Source organism: Pteronotus mesoamericanus, unplaced genomic scaffold (genome assembly GCF_021234165.1).
Source record: "Pteronotus mesoamericanus isolate MK-2021 breed Mesoamerican mustached bat unplaced genomic scaffold, CSHL_Meso_final contig_25, whole genome shotgun sequence".
NCBI classification, from domain to species: domain Eukaryota; kingdom Metazoa; phylum Chordata; class Mammalia; order Chiroptera; family Mormoopidae; genus Pteronotus; species Pteronotus mesoamericanus.
In genome coordinates this window covers 21,935,010-21,957,920 of record NW_026555105.1, presented here as the reverse complement: position 1 = coordinate 21,957,920, position 22,911 = coordinate 21,935,010, and the positions used below count along the sequence as shown (strand labels likewise).

Sequence of the window (22,911 nt, the reverse complement as noted above, 5' to 3'; positions counted from 1 at the left end):
CAGGGGCAGCGCTATTCCCTGCAGGCCGGTCCAGGGCTCTCTGTCAGCTGAGATGAGTAACTCCTCACCCTCCAGCTGCCCTCTCTGCCTGATTCTGTTTCACAATCCAGAAATAGAAACTTTCTCGTATCTGGAGGTGAGCCGCTGTCTCACAGGCATTGCACCACATCCTGATCACTTCCTCTTGTATCACAGGAAGTGGGCCCTCTCTTTACCCACAGAGCAGAGGCCGGGTGTTCCCAGCGCACAGGAGGACACCGCAGGCTCCTCAGGCCTCCAGGATGCCCGTCCCTGCCTCCTGGCCCTGCCCTCCTCCTGGCCTGCTGCTGACTCTGCTGCTGGGCCTCGCAGGTGAGCACACCTTGGGGTAGAATCTCCTTTCCCTGCCCCGGGACCACTTCCTGCCACTGAATTTTAGAGCTTTTAGGAAATTATGGGTGTGTCACAAAGGCAAAAGACAGGGCATGATCCGAGACCCTGAAATCAGGGATTTCAATGCTTCTTCTGTGGGCGCATCACTGGCACCCATCTACCAGAGGTGTCAAAACAGGTGATGCTTCAAACCACAGAAGCGACAACTTTGTGGGTATATTAAATGCTCTCTCTAATCCTCCCAACTTCCGTGTGTGACACCTATGACTATCATCACTGATTTGCAGAAGAGGAAACTGAGGCAGAGAGAGTAACTAGTCCCATGTCACCTATGTAAGGCAGTGGTTCAGCCTGGATTGAAGTCCAGGAGAAGCAGCTCCAGAGCTCATTCTTTTAACCAAGTCATACAGCTTCTCAGCAGAGGCTGATTGTGGAAAAATCAGAAAACATGGAACTTAAACCAAAGACTAGTCCTTAGCCATCAGAGCACCCAGAGACCCAGAGATCAAGTTCTGCTGTTGACTCAGGAACTTTTGTTCGTGATGTGTTGCGTGGTGCCTGTGCGCTAAGTATGTTACTGAGCATTTCATATGTGTTATGATTTCATGAATCCTCCAAACAACCTGTACGCTGTCATGGTAGGTCATGCTTTTCCATATATTTGTGACACATGTATCAGCGTGTGCGTGTATGGGTGTGTATGAATGGGTGCCAGAGAGGGCATACACACATACACAGCGGGTTTTTGAAAGTCCTTTTTGTTCTCTTTAACATTCTCTTGTCTCCATGAAGTGCACAGGAACAGATGATAGTTCTTTTTGTCCCTCAGCCACCCTTCCTCCTTTCTGTTTCTTGAATTTATCCTCTTTGTTCCCCAAACGCTTAGGACAAACAGGCTGCTCTTGGTAAAATGGACAGAGTTTTGTGCATTATAATCTTGGCATCCCTTCCTCCATGACGGCTGGGGGTGAGGAGGAAAACAGTGGATAAAAGATAGAGTCTTTTTCCTGTATGATCGATGTCTATAATTCTACCCATAGCTACATCTATATCTATATCTAAATTCCCTAATGTCAGTTGACACATCCAGGCCCCAGGGAGTATAATGAGTAATACCTTCGCAATTTCTTGAACACCCACCACGTGCTGACGCAGTCGGAAATCCCTGCGTCTGTTATCCCGTGTGATCACTATACCCAAAGTGGATCCTCTCCTCACCCCTACCTAGACAAGCAGGGGGGAAAGTCACAGACAGGTTCAAAGTCACTCAATGATAAATGGTAGAGCTATGATTTGAGCTCAACCAGTCTGATCCGAGCCCTGATGGGTCTCACCAGTACCCCACTGCTTCCTATTACAGACCAGGGACAGGCCCGGAGCGGGTCTGCCTCCGGCTGGCCAGTGGTGTGTGGGCTCTTGACTTGGTGCAGGAAGAGTTCACAGCGCGAGTCCAGGTGACCGTGAGAGAGCATTTATCAAAGCTGGGGACAGTGAAACAAAGGAGGGACGTGGAGTAGAAGAAGCAGCTGCAGAGAGCCGAGGCGGCGCTCTGCTTTGGCTCCCTAAAAACACTAGAGGAAAGCAGTGAGCCAAGGTGGGGCCCCTGTAGAGTCACTGAAAAACATAAGTCACAGTGACACAAGGGAGTCAAAACAGGGCTGCTTTCAGCTCACTGGGAAGTCGGAGAATATCGGGGCCTGGGAGACAGGATAAGCAGGTAAACCTGGGCCGGGCTACCGGGCTCGCTGGTGCCCTGGTTGCAAGTCCCACGGAGGGAGGTGAGTCTTAGGGGAGGGTGTCAGCAGAGTATTCATCAGCTTCCTAAGGATGTTTTCAAAATGCTAATGCATCACAATGAGCATATAAAAGAGTTTGGAATTATTGTTTGGCTTGCCTTAACTGTTTACCTTTATCCTGGGCCTGTCTGGCTCTAATGGGGTCTTTGATACTTGTTCCCTGCCCTCTCTGTCCTTAGGTTTAGTTGGCCCGACTGGCATTAGTTGGGTCTCTGCACTCTATCGCCCCAAGCAGCGTGATTGAGACTGTGCATTGTCTGCTCAGGGAGGTCAGATGTAAACCATTGGCTCTCAAAGGACCTTGGTTGGGGAAAATAACATCTTGGGATTCACTGGCAGGCTGTAAGCCGGTCCACTTGTTTGGCCTTGTGGAATTATCCTGTCTCAGTTTCCCCATTCCACGGGGAATTTCCCAGCTTCTTACTAGCTGTCTTCACTTCCGATGAGATTTCTGCCACTTGTGCCAATGAGCGTGGGGAACGGTGAGTGCTGGGGGTGAAGGTTTGTGGTTTTCTGCTCCTGGGTTCTTCTGCTTTTTTCATATGCAGAAGATGCTTTTGTTTTTCCAACAAGTTATCTAGTTGGGAAACTCAGTTTCTGACCTAATTGCCATAGATTTCCCCACTTAAAATGGGCTTCCGGATTTCGGGGGAGGGGTCTGATCAGAAATTCACACATGTTATACAAATATTTCTTTCATACTTACAATGTACCAAAATGTTTTAGGAACTCGGGGTGTGTTGGTGAATAAGAGACAAAGTAGCTGCTCTTGTGGAGCTTATATCCCAGTGGGAAAAACGACAGAAAACAATAGACATAATAAATAAGTAAATAATACAGAATATTAGAAAGTGCTAATTGTTAGGAGGAATATTAAAGTATAGCTGAATAGGACAGTTGAGGAGACCTAGGTGGGACGTATATTAAACAGGGTAGTCCGGGTGGGCATCACTGAGAAGGGGAAGTTGGAGAAACTTTGAAAGGAAGTTGGGAGTGAGCCCTGGTGTTACCTGGGAGAAGAGCCTTCCTGTCAGGGAACAGCACAGGCAGAGTCCCGAGAGAGAATCTTCCTGCTTTGTGCAATTATTTAAACTTTTGCCCGTAGTGACAAGGTGGCATTTGCAAGTTTTGAAGAAAGAAGCGACATAATGTGACATGAGGTTTAAAATATCATAGCTTTTTGCTGAGCGTAGGCTACAACAGGACATAGATGAAAGCAACTGGAGCATTCCTGCAAACAAGGAGAAGGGACTTGTACCAGGACAGCAGCCAGCAGAAGAGGGGGGAGGATGGAGACTTGGGTGCATGCGGAAGGGGACCCGCAGGACTTCTGATGCAAGGGATTCGGGGTGGGAGCAAGACTCCATGCATTTGGGAACCGATCGTTCCCTGAGAAAAGATTACAAACATCCAATAACAACACTAGCATAGGAACCTTATTGGTAATGAAAGAAATAAAAATTTAAAAGTAAGATACCATTTTTCACTTATGTTGGCAAAGATTAAATCTTTAAAAATATAGAATCTACTGTTTACCAGGGAGTATGCAGCTGGGAGCTGAAAGGGTGGTCACACATGTACCGCTAGCTGGATGTGTGCGTTGCACAGCCTTTTTGGAGAGCCTTTTGGCAATACTTTACTTTAAATACTTTAAAAAACTGTAATCCAATTGAAGCAATCTTCCCATTACCAGAAATTTTCTCTAGGACGTAATTAAACATTTACCTCAAAACGTGATTAAAAGACTATCCCCTGCACCACTGCTTACAGTAAAGTCTGCAGACGATCAAATGTCTGACAGAGAGCAAACACGAGTAAACGGGGGCACACGACCCTGCCGGCAGACCCTGGTCTTCCCCTCCATGCCATTCTCCGCCCCGCTCAGCTTCCTCCTTCCCCAGCGTCTACTTCCCACAGAGTCCAACAATCGCTTTCTCAGAGCGCTGACCTGGGTCTGGACAAACTAAAAGGAAATCTTCTGGGGACCCGTGGGCAATGCACTCCTCACTGACAGAACTGACCTGTGAGGGGACAAACAGCCTTTCCTGACTTTTAGACGCAATCCTGTGAAGGTGTGAAGCTGAAGTTATGGCAGCAGCTCTCAGGACCGTCAGACAAGCCTAAGGCCAAACAAACTGGGGCTGAGGCAGAACAGTGTCCTTAATGGCCCCTCGGAGCTGCGTGTTGTGTGAGATAATGAATGTCCTTGGTTACTTAGGTCAGTTATGTTTGGCCGTTTACCTTTGGTCAAAAGTATCCTGACTGATAGAAGCCGGACAACAGAAGACGTTAGAGCCGGTGAGACTTATGCCCCAGAAGTATTTATGAATCGTGGATGCGCAGTTAAGAGAAAAAGATTACAAAATCATGTTACCATTTTGTATTCACAAAACCAAGTACATTAATATGAATTCATTTGCCAAGTAAAAGGTTTTAGAAATTATTCTCTCTGAAATAGTTGTCTTAAAGACAAAAATTTAAATGTTTCTTTATTGCAAATTAATTTTCTGTTTCTTTCTGCAACGAGCATATGCAGGCACGCCTCAGAGCTCCTGTGGGTAGTTGCAGACCTCCGAAATAGAGTGAGTTATGTCTTTGCTAGTGGAGGGTCTTCTTGCCTTTGCTTTGTCAAAAACAGAACGCCTGTGAAGTGCAATCAAGTGAAGCACAATAAAGCCAAGTACAATAAAGCCAATACCATGGGGCATGCCTGTGTCACATAAGAGTCAGCCACTCTTTGCTATTTTTTCTGTCCGTTCAGTGCGATTTTGGGAAGGAAGAAAAGGGAAACATGTCTTCTACTAAGCTATGTTGAAGTGGGAGTATGGTTTTTATCCTACCTGAGGACATTATTTTTTCATTTGCTTTTTTAGAGAGAGAGAGAGAGAGAGAAAGGAGAGAGGAAGGGAGAGAGAGACACCAATGCGAGAGAAGCATCAGTTGGATGTCACTCTCGTGCCCAGACCTGGGATGCACGCCGGGACAGGGGATCAGACGCATTTAGACAGGTGACGCTGGCGCCGGCGCAGGTACCAGGGGTCGAACCCACAACCTAGGTCTGTGTCCTGACTGGGAATTGAACCCACAACGCTTCGGCTATGAGATGACACTCCAACCAACTGAGCCACAGCGGCCAAGGCTGGGAGTAGGCTTTTTTAACAGGGAAAGTTATGCTTTTCTTTCTCAAGTTGTTTTGTGAAATAAAATTTGGTAGCACCAGGCATCAATCATTTCTTGACTACAGAACAATACACAACAGGTTCCATTTCTCTGTGTTGTCATATCATGGCTTTGTACCATTTCCTATCAAAATTTATTCTGTGAAGCAAAAACAGTCCCCAAATGAAGGGTCTTCGGGGGCCATAGGAACAGCAGATGATACAAGTCATCGAAGGTGGGGACCCATCAGGCTTCCTAAGAATACTGCAAGAATGGAGCGCATCATTCTGCGTTCTCCAAACCTCCGTTCCTTTTCTTCTTCTGCCTCCAGGGCCAACGTGTTTCTTCATAATCCTGGCCTATGTCCAGGGCTGACGGAGGTGTATCAAATTCAAGCCGTTGCAGTTCAAATCCGAGCCCAAGGACCTCGGGCTTTTATAAGGCCTCCTTTCAGTGGCAAATTCCTTGAAAACATATCCATCCGAGTGCAATCGTCCTTAAGGCTTCTGAGTGTTTCTATTCTTGTTTGTAAACTTTCATTCTATAATCTAAAAGAATTCTGAGATTGAACCATTACCTCTAAAACTACTCTTCATTGTATCAATTCCAACTTGTTGCTCAGGTTCAGCGGCCCAACCCATTTCAAGAGAGATGTTAAAGCTGAAATTTGGGTAAAAATTCAGTGAGTCTTTAACACCTAATTTCCTCATCGTTGCAAGACCAGCAATGGCCGCCTTAGTGTCTGGGGCACAGACGGACCTGCCCACATGCTCCTTCTGCTTGGGTTGGATCGGTCACGCCATCAGCCACGCGGCTCAGCTGGGCAGCCGAGAGACCCAGGTAAAGGTCCAGCGCACGCCCTCCGTTGCTGGCTCCAAGCAGAACCGCTTGGCGGGGAAAGATTGAACCTCCTCTTTGCGACATCACTTGACCTCTATGTAGCTCAGTTTCCTCATTTGTAATGGGGCATGACATGACAGCTAGCGGGGGGGGTTACATGTATGAGAAGTGTAACATGCTGAGCTCCAGGCCCGCGCAGGGTGTGCACTCACTCAATGAAAGCCATTGTCAATAAACACTTGACAAGGCCTGCACCATCACGCAGGGATGAATAAACAACTGCTCTGTGCTTTCCCGCAGGAGGGGCAGGTGCGGAGCTGCAGGTGATTCAGCCTGACAAGTCAGTGTCGGTGGCAGCCGGAGAGACGGCCACTCTGAGATGCACCCTGACCTCCATTAACACCGTGGGACCTGTCATGTGGTTCCGGGGGATACGGCCCGGCTGGGTGTTAATCTACGATTTCAAAGGAGGCCTCAGCCCCCGAATAACAACCGTTGGAGACACCACGAAGACAGACAACATGGACTTTTCCATCCGCATCAGTAACATCTCCCCAGCAGACGCCGGGACCTACTACTGTGTGAAGTTCCGCAAAGAGGACACTGGCAACGTAGAGTTCAAGTCTGGGGCAGGCACTCAGCTCACCGTGAGTGGTGAGTATGGGACCAGATCCATTGTCCCTGGCGTGTGACAACAGTTATTAGTTCTTTGAGCAACAACTAAGAATCCGCTGTGGCAGTGGGTGCTCATAGTCGGGATCTGATCCCTGGTCTGATTTCACCCCTTCTGCAGGTCAGGGGAGTGAGGCCTGGAGAGGCCAAGCTGTCTGCTCAGGCCCCACGGCTGGTAGTGGGTGGGAAAAGTCTGGAACCATCTTCTGCATGACTCCCCAGCCCCTGCCTCTTCCAATCCTGTCCAGCCTCTTAGTTGCTGGCATGAGGGAGCTGCAGGTCTCAGTGACTTGCCCGTCACAAGGTCAGACATCACCCCGGCCCGCAGAGAGTGCTCCCCTCAGTCTGGCCGGGCCACCCAACCCCTTACTGACACTCCCTGAGCACGTGCTGTGAGCCAGGCCCTGCTCTGGGTGCCGTGGTAGCTGCCGTGAACTGAGCAGGGAAAGGCCCATTTCCTACAAACTTGGTTCTCTTCCCTCCAATGGGAAGAAATGCATGCAAGGCAGGGAGGGGGGAATATGTTTCTTTATTGCCTTCTCAGAAGCATCACATGAGAAGAAAATCTTAAGGGACACAGACCCCCAGTTTACTCTGATAGCCCTGCTGGGCGGGGGACTCAGAAGTTGGATGATTCTCAGACGGTCCTTCATCCCGGGAGAGGGTCCCCCATGTGGGTGACTTCAGGGTCACCTCACTGAGGCAGGGAAAGTGCTCACTTTCCTGTGTGTTTGGCCGGAGGCCTAGGATCCTGAATCCTGAAATATCAGCCCATAAAGGACCTGCAGACCATCCGCCTGCCCCCCATGCACAGGTGGGAGCCTGAGGCCAAGAGGTGACAGCAGTTTTGCCCTTGGTCACCAGGCCAGGGAGTGGGGGCAACATTCCAGAATCTAATAAGAGTCCAAGCATGTTCCTTCCTGCCCTGTCGTGAGACCTCTTTCCATGGAAGACTTGGCCCATAGTAGGTGCTGAATGAAAGGCAACTACACCAACCATTCAACAAAGACCCAGAATATTCCTTTCATTATTTTCTCAAACGTTCACCTGCCCCTCACATTCAGACCCTGAAGCCCAAGGTAACTGAAATCCCCTCACAGCCGTGAGCCTCGTCACCCCCAGTCAAGCACCCCCATCAGCACCTAGAGCTGCCCCTTCTACAGCAGCTGCCTAACCCTCCAGCTTATGGCGACAGTTTCGCTCCTGGACAGCCTGTAGAGGGATGTCAGTTGTTCCCAACCTCTGGTTATTAAAACGGTAAAGCTGGGAATAAATGTGTGCAGGTGTCACTTGCCCAAGACGGAGATGCCCACTGGAATTGCCATTGCTGTGTCAGAGGGTACGTGATTGTAATGTGTGTGGCTATCGCCAATTTTCATCCTAGATGAGGTCGCCATGGAATCCCCCCACAACCCCTGAACATTGGCAGAGAGGGTGGATTTATCCTGAATATTCTGATATTACAGTATTTCCCAAGGTTGTGTTCGTTGCCTGGGTCATCCCAGGTCGTAAGGGGCTCCGTCTGAGGTCTGCTGCCCCCTGGTGGAGCGCTCGTTCCCCTTCCCCAATCTGCCTGCCCAGAGGACCCTGTGGATGAGAAAGCAGGGAGGTGAGGGGGGAGGGGGGAACAACATTGTTCTAGATCCGATCTCTTCCTCATGCCATTTACTCTTGTAACCAGGGCTTTGGCAGAGAGTCCTGTTGATAAATAAAGACTCTAAGACTCAGAGAGGGAACCTGACTTGTGAGCAGGTGGGAAGCTAAGACTTACCCCCAAACAGCCTGACTCACAGCCCCTCGTGTTTGCCGCACCCCTCTGTGCTTGACATACTGGGCAGACAGCTCCAGACCTCTCCTGAAAATCTTAAATTGCTTTGTCCTTCGGCAGTAAAAACTTTGTAAAAGGTTCTGTGGGGGAGGCAGGGCAACGTTACTACCCAGGTCAGTCAGGTACGCAAGTCTCGCCGTGTGCTGACCCTGCTCCGAATGCCGTGGCTCGGCCTATAGAAGCACTTGGGAGGCGGTTCCCCTCCACTGTGGTGGTGTTTGTCCTTCACTGAGCACCTGCAGGAGCGTCCTGGGGACAGGGGCCTGGATGGAGCAGATGGGGGTCACTGAACCCCCAGAAATACCTTGAAAAAAACCCCTGGGTCTACAGACTGAGAATGTGGGCAACAGCCATTTCCCAGGGGGCACAGTGGGGCTCAGCAGGAGCCAAGTTCGTATTCTAGACTCACCTCTCAGGAGGCCCCGTCTTTCGTTTGTTGCAAGAGGGTCTCAAGTCCTGGTCACTTGGAATCAACTCCTCCTTGTTATTCCTTAAAGTCAATATTCGCAGAGAGAAAAGAGGAGGATAGCGGCCAGTGTTGGGACCTGTGAGGTGGTGTAGTTACTCTGTAGTTGGACATGAAGACTGGGGACCACAGCAGACATCCCCGGGACACAGTGAGAGGTGAGGAGACAGCCCCCACCTTTCTCTCAGCCTCCCTTTGCCCCTCTGTAACGCGGCGATGATCGTGGCCTCCTTTAGGGGACCTGAAGGGTGTGAGGTGCTCTGTCTGAATCACCCGGCACAGAGTCGCTCCCCCAGATAGGCTGTTATTTCACGGCGTGGCCCACTTTCTCTTGCGGGGCCCCAGGTTCCTCCCCTGCAGACAGTGGATGCTCCCACCAACCTTTGTGGGAAGGACTGAGGCCACAGTGAGCCTGGTGAGAGAGCCGACCCTAGTGAGCGATGGTGTCATCTCACCGCTGGGTGCTCCTGGGCAAGTCTAGCTTCCTGGAGTCCTCACTTTCCCCGTCGGCGAAGGGGTGATGATCCCAGCTGCCGTTCAGGGGTCCGTGAGGGTAGGAGAGGATGTCTAGAGCGCCCAGTGGGCAGTTCAGGGAGTTACTGAGCGCCGGTGCACAATGGGGGAGCGCATAGACCGAACTTCCTGCCTGGGCTCACATCCCGGCCCTGCTACTTTCTGGCTCTGTGACCTCTGACATGTCGCTCCCCACACTGTGCCTCAGAGTCCTAATCTGTCAGTGACAGCACTGACTTTGCAAAACAGCTACAAAGACTGAAGGAGTGAACACATGCGAAGTGCTTCGAGCGGTGCCTGACATGTAGGAAATGCTCTGTGAACGGGAGCTCTGCCTTGCTGGAGCCACAGGACATGGGACAGGTCACTTTCTTCTCCAGGCTTCAGTATCAATAGGGTTGGAGGTGGGGTTCGGTGCCTTGCACCTTGGCACTCATTGGAATCCCCTGGGAATCTTTCAAAAGTCTGCAGACGTGGGCTCCGCCCTAGCAAATCCGATTTGGTCAGACATAGGCCTGGCAGCCACATTTTTTCACCATCTGGAGTCCGAAGGCCCTGAGCTAGGTGTTCTCTGAGGTCACAGAGAAAACACATTTTTTCCCCTGACAATGGGGCTCCCCCTGCTGCTGGGGCTGTGAGACCGCCACCTTTGGGAGGTGCTGGCTCTTCAGAATCTAACGTGCCAGAGACGGCTCCTCAGAGGCCCAAGGAAATGAGCCCATGTGGAGGGTCAGGGACACCCCCCCTCGGAGCAGGCCAGGGCTGAGAGTGGCCCCCTGCTCTCCAGGCCTGAGGACACGCAGCCCAGACACCCTGTCACATCCAAGCTCCGTGGCCGGGGACACCTTCCCACATTTAAACACCTGCGTGCCTAAGCAGGCCCGGGATTCCCCGCGAACACTCACTGCCCAGCCCCAGAGCCCTTCCAATGCCAACAGGCCAGCATGTCACTGCTGAAGGAATCCACCTTCCCTGGGGAAATGCTCCCAGCTTCCATAAAAAGCCGATCTGCTGGGAAACGCCTGGGATCTGGTGTGTGTTTTCAAAGTCACTTCATGAAATTTGGTTCCTAAGGAGATCATTTCTAAGAAGAGAGAGAATCATAATATGATGACTTCTCTGCCGTCTTATTTTTAATCCTCACCCAAGGATATGTTTACTGATGTGAGAGAAGGAGGCAGGAACAGAGACAGGCATTGGGGGTAAAACATAAATATGGGAGAGAAACATGGATTGGATGCCTCTTGTACGCACACAAAAACCTAGGCATGTGCCATGACGGAAATGAAACTCTCAACCTTCCGGTGTATGGGATGATGCTCCAATCAGCTGAGCCACCTGACCAGGGCTCTCTGCTTTTCCCGTCTGAGGTCTTGACGGCAGTTGTGGGGAGCAGGACTTGGGACTTTTCTTGCTGCCCATGTCTTCGGCAGACGTGAGCAGAGCACGGACTTGGGCCAGGTAGTGTAGGGCACCTGGGAGGAAAGCCCTGGCTGCCTGGCATGGAGCCAAACTAAGAAAACAAAGGCCTCGACCTCACGGTGCCTTTCCTCCCCTAGCATATCGCTGGTCATGCGGTTTGGCCCCCTAACATTTCCTCCCTAAGGATAACATCTCGGCCTCCGAAGTATTTCATCTCCAGGCCCAGAAAACAAAACCAGGCCCAGCTGCATGGATGAAGGCCCCCAGCCCTGGGGCTGACCAATCAGTGGACACCATGACCCTGAAAGGACACCCCTGGAAAGCCGATGACTATGCTATTGACATCCTCCCCTGAGACCACCCCTAACGTTCCCACCTGCAAGAGCAAGATAAAACCTTCGGGACAAAGGCCCCACTGAGCATGCTTCCTCCCAGCCACGCCCTTTCCTTTCCCCTCTTCTTCCTCCATGGGCACCCGTCTCTTAAACTGTAAGGGACCGCACGAGACTTGCAACGAGGGGAGCAGCAGGCAGCGGCAGCTTGTCCCAGGCTGACCCCCTGAACCTGTCCCCGAGGCCCCTTTTCTCCGATTGGCCAATGAGCCAAAGCCCTTGCTCTCCCCTATCTTCTTCTGTGCTACGCGCTTCCTTGTTTCACTGTCCAGAGTGTGCTTTTGCTGCGGCCAATGCATTCTTGCTTGTGCTCCTGCACTTTGTCTCTTGACGGAAATCTTTCCCTCAAGAAGACAACCACCGAGGTCTCATCATCTTGCCAGCACAATCTATGCTATGCTTTTCTTTTGCCTTCTTGCTACTTAAGGGACAGATCAGTCCAGAACTAGAAAGACCAGGTCTAACGATAACAATGATAGGTGTTAATGCTATTACGCACCTAAATATTCCAGGCACCACGTTTTACATGCCCTCTCTCTGCTCCTACCAGGGTGGTGCTTTGATCCACTTTGTCCAGAAGCAGACACCAAGGTTCAAGAGTAAAGGACAGAGATGCTTAAATTTATCCTGAGTGCAGTGAGATGAGCCCTGCCCGGTGCTCCAGCTAGCGGGGGGGTTACATGTATGAGAAGTGCAACATGCTGAGCTCCAGGCCCGCTCAGGGTGTGCACTCACTCAATGAAAGCCATTGTCAATAAACACTTGACAAGGCCTACACCATCATGCAGGGATGAATAAACAACTGCTCTGTGCTTTCCCGCAGGAGGGGCAGGTGAGGAGCTGCAGGTGATTCAGCCTGACAAGTCAGTGTCGGTGGCAGCCGGAGAGACGGCCACTCTGAGATGCACCCTGACCTCCATTAACACCGTGGGACCTGTCATGTGGTTCCGGGGGATACGGCCCGGCTGGGTGTTAATCTACGATTTCAAAGGAGGCCTCAGCCCCCGAATAACAACCGTTGGAGACACCACGAAGACAGACAACATGGACTTTTCCATCCGCATCAGTAACATCTCCCCAGCAGACGCCGGGACCTACTACTGTGTGAAGTTCCGCAAAGAGGACACTGGCAACGTAGAGTTCAAGTCTGGGGCAGGCACTCAGCTCACCGTGAGTGGTGAGTATGGGACCAGATCCATTGTCCCTGGCGTGTGACAACAGTTATTAGTTCTTTGAGCAACAACTAAGAATCCGCTGTGGCAGTGGGTGCTCATAGTCAGGATCTGATCCCTGGTCTGATTTCGCCCCTTCTGCAGGTCACGGAGTAAGGCCTGGAGAGGCCAAGCTGTCTGCTCAGGCCCCACGGCTGGTAGTGGGTGGGAAAAGTCTGGAACCATCTTCTGCATGACTCCCCAGCCCCTGCTTCTTCGAATCCCGTCCAGCCTCTTAGTTCTAAGTATTAGGGAGCTGCAGGTCTGAGTGACTTGCCCGTCACAAGGTCAGACCTCACCCCTGCCCGCAGAGAGAGCTCCTCTTAGTGTGGCCGAGTCCCTCCCCACCCCTTACTGACAGTCGCTGAGCACCTGCCGTGAGCCAGGCCCTGCTCTGGGTGCCGTGGGAGCTGCCGAGAACTGAGCAGGGAAAGACCCATTTCCTACAAACTTGGTTCTCTTCCCTCCAATGGGGAGAAATGCATGCAAGGCAGGGAGGGGGGAATGTGTTTCTTTATTTCCATCTCAGAATCATCACATGAGAAGAAAATCTTAAGGGACACAGACCCCCAGTTTACTCTGATAGCCCTGCTGGGCGGGGGACTCAGAAGTTGGATGATTCTCAGACTGTCCTTCATCCCGGGAGAGGGTCCCCCATGTGGGTGACTTCAGGGTCACCTCACTGAGGAAGGGAAAGTGCTCACTTCGTGTGTTTGGCCGGAGGCCTAGGATCCTGAATCCTGAAATATCAGCCCATAAAGGACCTGCAGACCATCCGCCTGCCCCCCATGCACAGGTGGGAGCCTGAGGCCAAGAGGTGACAGCAGTTTTGCCCTTGGTCACCAGGCCAGGGAGTGGGGGGCAACATTCCAGAATCTAATAAGAGTCCAAGCATGTTCCTTCCTGCCCTGTCGTGAGACCTCTTTCCATGGAAGACTTGGCCCATAGTAGGTGCTGAATGAAAGGCAACTACACCAACCATTCAACAAAGACCCAGAATATTCCTTTCATTATTTTCTCAAACGTTCACCTGCCCCTCACATTCAGACCCTGAAGCCCAAGGTAACTGAAATCCCCTCACAGCCGTGAGCCTCGTCACCCCCAGTCAAGCACCCCCATCAGCACCTAGAGCTGCCCCTTCTACAGCAGCTGCCTAACCCTCCAGCTTATGGCGACAGTTTCGCTCCTGGACAGCCTGTAGAGGGATGTCAGTTGTTCCCAACCTCTGGTTATTAAAACGGTAAAGCTGGGAATAAATGTGTGCAGGTGTCACTTGCCCAAGACGGAGATGCCCACTGGAATTGCCATTGCTGTGTCAGAGGGTACGTGATTGTAATGTGTGTGGCTATCGCCAATTTTCATCCTAGATGAGGTCGCCATGGAATCCCCCCCACAACCCCTGAACATTGGCAGAGAGGGTGGATTTATCCTGAATATTCTGATATTACAGTATTTCCCAAGGTTGTGTTCGTTGCCTGGGTCATCCCAGGTCGTAAGGGGCTCTGTCTGAGGTCTGCTGCCCCCTGGTGGAGCGCTCGTTCCCCTTCCCCAATCTGCCTGCCCAGAGGACCCTGTGGATGAGAAAGCAGGGAGGTGAGGGGGGAGGGGGGAACAACATTGTTCTAGATCCGATCTCTTCCTCATGCCATTTACTCTTGTAACCAGGCCTTTGGCAGAGGGTCCTGTTGATAAAGACTCTTAGACTCAGAGAGGGGACCTGACTTGTGAGCAGGTGGGAAACTAAGACTGACCCCCAAACAGCCTGACTCACAGCCCCTGGTGTTTGCCGCACCCCACTATGCGCAGACAGCTCCAGACCTCTCCTTGAAAATCTTAAATTGCTTTGTCCTTCAGCAGTAAACACTTTGTAAAAGGTTCTGTGGGCGAGACAGGGCAATGTTACAACCCAGGTCAGACAGGTACGCAAGTCTCGCCATGTGCTGACCCTGCTCCTAATGCCGTGGCTCGGCCTATAGAAGGTGGCAGCCCCTGAGTTGTCTCTGGAGTCTTCTGGTCACCTGCATGTCTGCCACTCCCCACTGTTCCCATTGTGCCTCAGGTTTGGGATGGACCTGTGCCACCACGGTGGCCACCCTGGTTCATTCAGATGAGGAAGAACGTGTTTCCACCCATCAAAGGTGATATCCGTGCCATGTCCTGCAGCCCGGCCTCCACTCTGGCTCCAGCACCAGACAGTTTTCCCCGCCCCTTGGCGCGGCTTGGTGCTACCGGGGTTCACCCCCGGGGGGACCTGTGTGCAGAACCATGAATGTGCCCGTGTGGCTCGAAACGTCTGAGAAGACCCAGCCAGGTGTCCTCAGTTAATGACGCCCGTCTAGTGGTCCAAAGAATCAATGAGTTGTGATTTTCTTTTTTGTAAATTTGCATACATGAAGCCTCTATTCTGTCTTGTCTCTAGATAAGAGTAACCACTTGAATAATGTCTTCATTGCGGTGGGCGTGGTGTGTGCCTTGCTGGTGGCCCTGCTGATCGCTGCCCTCTACCTCCTGCGAGTCCAGCAGAAGAAAGGTGAGTGGATCCCCTGCTTCCTCCCCAAAAGTTTGCCCCTGGGCCGTCCTTTCCAGAGGGAGGGGTCACGGGAAAGGGCTCCGCATAGCTCAGGCCCTGAGGATGTCCAACTTGTCGCAGTCATGAGCAAGAGGGCCAGAGGCAGCAGTGCCATGGCTGGCGCGACCGCTTACCCAGGCTGGAACCCGGGGGGGTCCCTCCGGGGCCTTCCCTTCATGGGTGCCAGATGGCCACCTCTGCCCCAGGCCTCCCCTCTTCATGGGACCACTGTCGAGGTGGGAAATGGAACTGCCAGGGTGGCAAGAAGGTCTCAGGGAGAAATAATATTCCCAGGAACCCCTGGCAAACTTTTGCTTTCTTCTTACCTGTCCAGGCTACGTGCCCAGCTCATAGGCAGGAGGCTGGAAGTGGGTAGGGATACCACCCTCCCCACCTGCATGGCTGTTGGGATGATTAAGCAGTCTCCAGTTCATCCTAGACTTTCCCACCCAGACCAGGCACTCAGGTGACTATGAGTGGTCACAGCATGGGCCTCCTTTGTCTCCTGTGTATGACAGTGAACCAACTATAATCACAACCGCTCACTGAACATTTCTTACAAGCACATTTCAGTTCCTCTATGATCTACTTTCCTGTCAACCACCCTGTGAGGTTGGAGTTTTACAGAAAGGACTCAGGGCAATAGATGGGCGTTGTGAGGACGTCTTGTCAGAAAACCAGGTGATTAGGGCTAAGCTAATCAAGGTAATCTGAGTCCCTGAGGACAGGCCTACCAGCCTGTACAACAAATATGTGATAGTTAGTGCCCTTCATTTAGGCATTGTCACGAGGGCCTAGAGAGTCTCCTTTTCTATGAATAAAATATGTCTCATTTCTCTCTCTTGTACCATCAGAAGGGGATTGGGTCATGTTTCTAAAAGCCTTTTCTCCAGGAGACCTTTGCCATACACACGTTCCTCCCAAGTCCAACGGTGTTGTCCTCATCCACTCGGTCAATGCCGAGCCACCAAGTGTTATGTCCCTGCTGTGAGAAACGTAACCGTGCAATGGGGACGACAACTTTTCTTCAAAGAACAGATATACAGACGTCGTGTAAATGTGTTTCCTAATAACTTAGTCATATGTGCACATCAGGTTGCAAGTAGAGTCCGTAATTCTGTGCTCATATCATTAAAGACATTGGTTTTCTACAAAACCAATACCATTACACACAATAAAATTAACAGTTATTCCCTGATGTCATCTAAAGGAAAATGTATACTGAAACTTTCCAAATTTCTTTTATAGCTGTTTTTTAGTGCTCAAAATTGGTTGCAATTCAGATATAAATGCTTGGATAAATTTTTCCGTGAAACCATCCGGGCCTTGGCCGTTTCGAGGGGGGAATTCTCCATTGCGTCAGTTTCCTTAATAGTTCAGGGCAGTTCACATCATGAGTTTCATATCAGGGGAATTGTGGTAGGTTGTGCTTTTCAAGGACTGTGGTGCATTTTTCTAAGTCGCCAAATGTCTGCCTGTTGAGTTGTTCATCATATTCTCTTAGTAACCTCTTGATGTCTGTACAACCAGACACTCTATCTTGTCTCATTCCTGATATTGTAATGGTGTCATTTATCCGTTATTCTTTGTCAGGCTTGCTAGAAGTTTTTCATTTTGTTGATCATTTCAAAGCACTCATGTTTTGTTTTGTTGATTTTCTCCATTGTGTTCTGTCTTCAATTTCACTGATTGATTTTTAAATTTTTGTAAATTTTTCACTCCCAGTTTACATTCAGTATTATCTTTTATCACTTTCAAGTGTACAGCACAGTGGTTAGGCAACCACATGCTTTACAAAGAGTCCCTCATATTTCCAGCACCTAACTGGCACCATATATAATCACTACAGTATTATTGACTATGTGCTGCATGTTACTTCCCTATGACCATTTCGTAACTACCAACCTATACTTCTGCTTCCCTTGACCCTATACACCAAGTTCCCCAATTTCCTCTGTAAACCCACAGTCCATTCTCTGTATCTATGCATGTTTCTCTTTTATTTGTTCATTTATATTTTTCTTCAGATTCCACATAAAAGTAAAATCATATGGTATTTGTCTTTCTCCGACTGACTTATTTCAAGTAGCATAATACCCTGCAGGTCCATCCATACTGTTGCAAATGGTAAGATTTCTCTTTTTCATGCCCAAGTAACATTGTCCAAGTATCCACTTGTCTATTGATGGGCACTTGGGTTGCTTTCGTAGCTTGGCTGTTGTAAATAACACTGTAGTGAACATATGGGTGCACATATTCTTTCAAATTTGTGTTTTGGGTGTCAGATCTATATCCAAAAGTGGAATTTCTGGGTCATAGGAATTCCACTTTTTTTTTGTTAAGGAAACTTCATACTTCCTTTCACAGTGGCTGCACCAATCAGCATTCCCACCAAGACTGAACAAGGTTTCCCTTTTCCACATCCTTACCAATGCTAGTTGTTTATTGATTTATTGATGGTAGCCATTCTGATGGGGTGAGATGATATCTCATTGTGGTTTTAATTTGTGTTTCTCAATGATTGGTGACATTAAGCATCTTTTTATATGTCTACCAGTTATCTGTATGTCTTTTTGGGGGAAGTGTCTATTCAGGTCTTCTATACATTTTTTTCTTTTTCCATTTTTTAATTGGATTGCTTGATTTTTTTATTTTTTAAAAGTCATGTTTATTTTATTACAGTTGTCTCAGTTTTTCCCCATTTGCCCTCTTCCACCCATCCCACCCTCCGCCCCTCTCCCACAGTCAATTCCCACACTGTTGTCCATGTCCATGGGTCATTCATACGTGTTCTTTGTCTAGACCCTCCCCCTTCTTTCCACCCTTGTCCTCCTTCCCCATCCCCTCCAGTCACTTTCAGTCTGCTCATGTTTCTATGCCTGTGATTTATGTTGTTCGTTAATTTTGTTGAATAGATTCCACTTATAGGTGAGATCATATGGTATTTGTCTTCCACCAACTGGCTTATTTCACTTAGCATAATATTGTCCACTTCCATCCATGTTGTCGCAAAGGTAGGAGTTCCTTCTTTCTTTCTTTTTTCCTAAATGCAGATTTTATTTATTTATTTTTAAGTGTCAAAATCCTTTATAAAATATGAAAAATTTTCAATCACTATAAAGTCTTGGCAATTAAAAAACATGACACTATCACAGAAATAATCAAGTAGATCAATAAAATAAAATGAGCATTCTAGAAACAAATGTATATATCTAACAATGTAATATATGATTAAATTGATATTTCAAATCACTGGGGAAAATAAGGCTTATTCAACAAATAAGGTGCATGGACCACTGTCACTTGAAATAAAACAAATATAGAGACCTATTTCACACATTATGCAAAATATATTCAGGTGAGTTACATATCAATATGTAAAACCTAAGGAGTTTTAGGAGAAAATACAAAATAATATTTTTCTTACCCTGAAGTAAAATATTCAAACCTAGAAGCTAAAAAGTAAAATATTGACAATATGACTGTATTAAACATTTAAGACTATACAATAATATACATATAAAAAAGTTAAAGGACAAGTAATAGAATAGGAAAGTATTTGCAACACATGTAAAAAAGGGTTAATAGTTGTTTTTTTAAGGGAAAAAATCTACAAACATTTAACAAAAAAATGGATAAAGAATACCAAAAAGTCATTTAAAGCTTTTTTAAAATAATAGAAATAGACAAGAAATAGACACAAACAGGTTTAGTTTCAACAAATAATAAAGCAACAATTAAAATAACATATCATTGTCACAATCAGATTAATAAATATTTAAAATATTGGTAATATCAAGTATTGGGAACTGTGAAAGGAACTGGGTATTCGTAGACTCTTTTTCTTCATCTCCTTAAAGCAGTCTCTTTAGCATATTTTGCCTTGCTGGTTTGGTGGAGGTGTATTCTTTTAGCCTTCTTTTATCTGGGAAACTCCTTATTTTACCTTTCATTTTAGCTGAGAGTCTTGCTGAGCAGAGCAGTCTTGGTTGCAGACCTTTGCTTTTCATTCCTTGGAATATTTCTTACCATTCCCTTCTGGCTTGTAGCGTTTCTGTTGAGAAGTAAGCTGCTAGCCATATTGGAGCTCCCTTATACGTTACTACCTCTTTCTCCCTCGCTGCCTTTAGGATTCTCTGTTTGTCTTTGATATTTGCTATTTTAATGATGATGTGTCTTGTAGTGGGCCTCATTGGGTTCCTCTTAAATGGGACCTTCTGTGCTTCCTGGATTTGTGTGACTTTTTCTCTCCTCAAATTAGGGAAGTTTTCCATCATTACTTTTTCAACAGGTTCTCAATTCTTTCCTCCTCCTCTTCTCCTTCTGTTATCCCTATTATACTAATGTTATTATGTTTCAAGTTGTCCTGCATTTCCCTAAACACCCGTTCATTCTTTTTGAGGGTTTTTTTTTTTCATTTTCTTGCTCTTCCTGGGAGCTTTTTTCTACCTTATCACCCAGCTCACTGATTTGATCCTCTGCTTCATCTAGCCTGCTTTTGATTCTTTCTACTGTGTTCTTCAATTCAGAAATTGTATTCTTCATTTCCTCTTGTCTCTTATTGATAGTGTTTATGTCTTTTTTCATAGTGATATAGTTTGCAGTAAGTTCCTCATAGTTTCTTGTAGTTCTCTCTGAGCTCACTGAGCTCATTGAGCTTCCTTAGAACGATTGTTTTGAACTCAGTATCTGATAGTTTACCTCAATTTCATTTAGTTCTCTTTCTGGGGATTGCTCCTTTCCTTTAGTTTGGGGGGTGCTTCTTTGTCTTCCCCTTATTTGTGAGACTCTTCTTCTTTGCTTCTGCTTCTTAAATTCATCTGTCTTGATTTCCTGACTTTGTGGTGTGAGCTTCTGTGGTAGGAGACTGCGTTTTTTCTTTCTGGATCTGCCTCTGATGATGTTGGATGTTCTCCCTATCTGACCTTAGGCAGTCTGTTCAAGACTTCCAGGAATCTACGGTCCGTGGCTGTCTCCTTTAGTTGTTAATCTAGTCACTCTGCACTCAGCCGTCAGGCTTGGGCACCACAGAGCAGGGCAGAGTCACTCCTGGGGACAGGGTTATTGGGTCCTCTCACTCTGCTGCTGCTCAGGAGAGTGGTCTGCCTGAGCAAGATGGCCTCTGCCATAGGGGGGATGAGTCAGCACTGGGATCCCGCTGGCTACTCTCTAAGTGCTCTCCCTAAAGCCTACTTCCCCAGTCTCTCCTCAGGTGTCTGTAGCCCACTCTGACCCGACCTTTGCCAGAGAGCAGGATAAGTGGCTGCAAATAAAAATTTATTTGTTGGCCCTTTAAAAGGCTCTTTGTGTCTCCAGCTGCCTGTGTCTGGCAGAGAGCAGCCCTGCCGCTTTTCACAGCTGGCTGTTATCTGTACTTTTAGGGCTCTGGTGCTGTAGGCTGAAGAACCCGGTTTAGATCCCATTCTTCTCAGGGTGATCCAACTGGTTGTTTCAATATCCTTCTGGTGCTGACACCTTTGGGTGTCCTGCCCACCTTCTTGAGTCTCTACCACACTCCTTACCAGTTAGGTTGTGCTAAAGCTGATTCTTCTGTCTGTCTGAGGTTATAAGGCTCCTTTCTCGCTATTGTTCAGTTTTTTGTTCCAGGTGATTCCTTCACAATTTAGTTGTAGTTCCAGATTGGTCCTGGGAGGAGGTCACTATGACTTCTATTCAATCCTCCGCATCATGAATTTTCTCAGATTGTTTGATTTTTTTAAACATTGAGTTGCATAAGTTCCTTATAAATTTTGGATATTAACTCCTTTATCAGGTGTATCATTGGCAAATATGTTCTCCCATTCAGTGGGTTATCTTTCCATATTTTCGATTCTTTTTTTTTTTTTTTGCTGTGCAAAAACATTTTGGTTTTATGTAGTCCCTTTGTTCATTTTTCTTTTGTTTTTCTTGCATGGGGAGATATATTGGAAAAAATATTTCTAAGAGTGTTTGAGATTTCACTGCTTTTGTTTTTTTCTCAGATTTTAATGGTATTAAATCTTACATTTAAGTCTTTAATCCATTTCGAATTTATTCTTCTGTACTGTGAAGAAGGTGGTCTAGTTTTGGGGTTTTTGGCATACATTTGTCCAATTTTCTCAGCATCATTTATTGCAAAAACTGTCTTTAGCCCACTGTATGTTCTTGCTTCTTTGTCAAATATTAATTGACCATATAGGCATAGATTTATTCTTGGATTCTCTGTTCTGTTCCATTGATCTCTATGTCAATTTTCATGCCAATACCATGCTCTTTTGATCATTATGGCCTTGTAGTATTATTTGACATCAGGTAGTGTGATTCCTTCAATTCTGTTCTTCTTTCTCAAGATTGCTGTGGTTATTTAGTGTCTTTTAAGGTTCCATATAAATTTTTATTATTTGTTCTAGTTCTGTCAAATACACCATTGGTACTTTTATAGAAATTACATTAAATCTATAGATTGCAGTGGATGTATGGACATTTCAACAATGTTAATTCTTCCTATCCATGAGCTCTATATAAGCTTTTAATTATTTGTGTCTTCTTCAATTTCTTTCTTTAATGTCATTTCTTAAAGGACCTGATTACAGGTCCTTTACCTCCTTGGTTAAATTTATTCCTCCTTATTTTTTTCATGCAATTGTAAAATAGATCATTTTCTTCATTTCCCTTTCTGCTAGTTCATAACTGGTATATAAAAATTGATTTTGGGGTATTTATTTTGTATCCTATGATTTTATTAAATTTACCATTGACAGTATTTTTTGGTAGAATATTTAAAGTTCTCTATATACAGTGCATGTCACCTACAAATAATGACAGTTTTACTTCTTCCTTTCCAATGTAAATGCCTTTTATTCCTTCTTCTGGTCTGATTGATATGGCTAGGACTTCAGTACTATTTTGAATGAGAGTGGTGAAAGAAGATATCCCTGTCTTGTCCCTGATTTTAAGGGAAATGGCTTTCGTTTTCCCCCTTGAGTATGATGTTAGCTGTGAATTTGTCATATATGGTCTTTATTATGTTGAGATATGTTCCCTTTATGCCCATTTTGCTGATAGTCAATTTTAATGATTTTTCTCCTTTTTCCTTTATAGTTTCCTTCCTTCTACTTGCTTTGGGATGATTTAGTTCTTTCTTTTCTCATTCTGGGAACTTAGATGACTCATTTTAGACCTTTTGTTTTTTGCCATTGCCACAACTGAATCGTGTTTTGTGCCTGAGGAATTAGGAGGGAGGACAAACTACGATGCCTGGCTGCCACATTATTTCCTCCAGTGCTCCGATCCTGAGTCAGGGAGGTTTTCTCTTCTATGTCTCAGAGTCCTCCTTCGTTTGTACCTGGTGGAATTTCTAGGGGTCATATTACTGAACAGGAAAGCTGGAGAGAGGAGTTTCCGCTACCTTGGCTGGACCAGCTTGTGTTTTCATTTTGGTCTCTGTCCTCAGTTGGGGCTCGGATCTGGGCTGTTATCTCCTGGAGCTTTCAGTGTGCCTGACACAGAACACTAAGTACTAAGTACCACTCCTGGAATTTATTGTTTTGAGTTGTCTGAGTTGGCAAGGTAAAGCAAAGTGCAAGAGGCCTATCTCACCCTCTCCACTGGGTTGCTGCACCTCATGCTGGTGTCTGAGGGCTCTGACCACTGCATTAATGGTCCAATCGCTCTGGTGTAAGGATGCATATC

General features: G+C 47.3%; 1 protein-coding gene across 1 annotated transcript in view; it reads left to right on the top strand.

The window, feature by feature from the left end:
- The first annotated feature begins 281 nt into the window (after positions 1–281).
- Positions 282–22,911, top strand: part of LOC129070947 (signal-regulatory protein beta-1-like) — a 69,154-nt gene continuing 46,524 nt past the window's right edge. The window contains 3 exon segments of the mRNA XM_054574167.1: positions 282–351; positions 6,468–6,818; positions 8,910–8,913. Of these exon segments, the coding sequence (XP_054430142.1) occupies positions 282–351; positions 6,468–6,818; positions 8,910–8,913 (425 nt within the window).